This window comes from Anneissia japonica, unplaced genomic scaffold (genome assembly GCF_011630105.1).
Source record: "Anneissia japonica isolate Jap-2015-1 unplaced genomic scaffold, ASM1163010v1 scaffold109880_len1091_cov79_single, whole genome shotgun sequence".
In the NCBI taxonomy this organism is placed as follows: Eukaryota; Metazoa; Echinodermata; class Crinoidea; order Comatulida; family Comatulidae; genus Anneissia; species Anneissia japonica.
Window position 1 is genome coordinate 1 of NW_022735922.1, and position 1,091 is coordinate 1,091.

The 1,091-nt window shown below is 31.5% G+C and overlaps 1 protein-coding gene across 1 annotated transcript; it reads right to left on the reverse strand.

The window, feature by feature from the left end:
• Positions 1-348: 348 nt before the first annotated feature.
• Positions 349-1,029, reverse strand: LOC117116693 (MAM domain-containing glycosylphosphatidylinositol anchor protein 2-like; the record flags this gene model as incomplete). Its single annotated transcript, XM_033260793.1, has 2 exons — positions 349-418; positions 740-1,029. Coding segments are annotated over 2 exons (360 nt in total), but the record flags the coding sequence as incomplete, so codon positions are not given.
• Between the last annotated feature and the right edge of the window lie 62 nt (positions 1,030-1,091).

Genomic DNA, 1,091 nt, shown 5'->3' on the forward strand with positions numbered 1-1,091 from the left:
TATATATATATATATAATATATACACTTCTTTGTTTCTGTATTCAATCAGATTTATTGTTTATCATATATATTTAGCTTAATTACCAAATTTTATCAATTTGATGTCCATGAATATTTCTGTATCAAAAGAATCGTGGCATACGGTATCCTTTACTTTTCCCCTCTCCCATAAATAATATGTTTTGAACTCTTGTGACGAACAACGGTTTATCTTAGCAGAACTAAACGCAAATGTAATTATTATTACTGTAAGACGGTTTTGAGTTTATAATTATGTGTGTATAATATATATAAGCGATAGAATATTATCTATCATTTTTGAAAATTAAAAGAAAACTACAACCTACCGACAATAGACACGTCATCAATGGCGATGACACTAGCGGTTGATGCGCCCCTTATTGCTTCAAAAACAATCTAAAATGGTAGAAAATAGAGCAATTAAAAAAAATTACTATAAGATGATTGTGGATATTATACTGTTGTCACAATTTAGCACATATATAAAGAAATTACATTAGTTTTAAAACGCTACAATAACAACTAGGCCTGTTGTTATTGCTATAAATATTGATATGCTGTTGTCAAAAAGCCTAATTGTTATTACTATTGCAATATTTATTGCTGTTTACAATTGTTCCTACTATAATTGTTGATGTTATTATTAATCATCATCGTCATTATTAATATTATCTTTAATATTCATTAGAGTGCTATTATTTCTGGCAGAAAATTTACCTTAATATTACCATCTATGCTCGAGATGTCATAATTAATTGTCCCCTCTATCCATTCATCTCCTTGGTTTCCTGACCTAGTGAAAACCGGATCACTAAAACTAGTGACGTCACAGCCGACTACGTATACATTTAATGTGCCCATGTCCTCCCCGTACATATGGTAATAGAAAGTCATATCTAACGTCGTAGACAGTGGATAGCAGGGAGAGATGAGTCGAGCCGTTTCTCCCTCTGTTAAATCCTGACTGCCCACTACGTCTTTTAGGACCATGTAGTATGGAGGTTGCGCTGTAACGACATCAATGTAACACAAATAAGGTTTATATGTTCATTTTATTAAATTGTAAGTG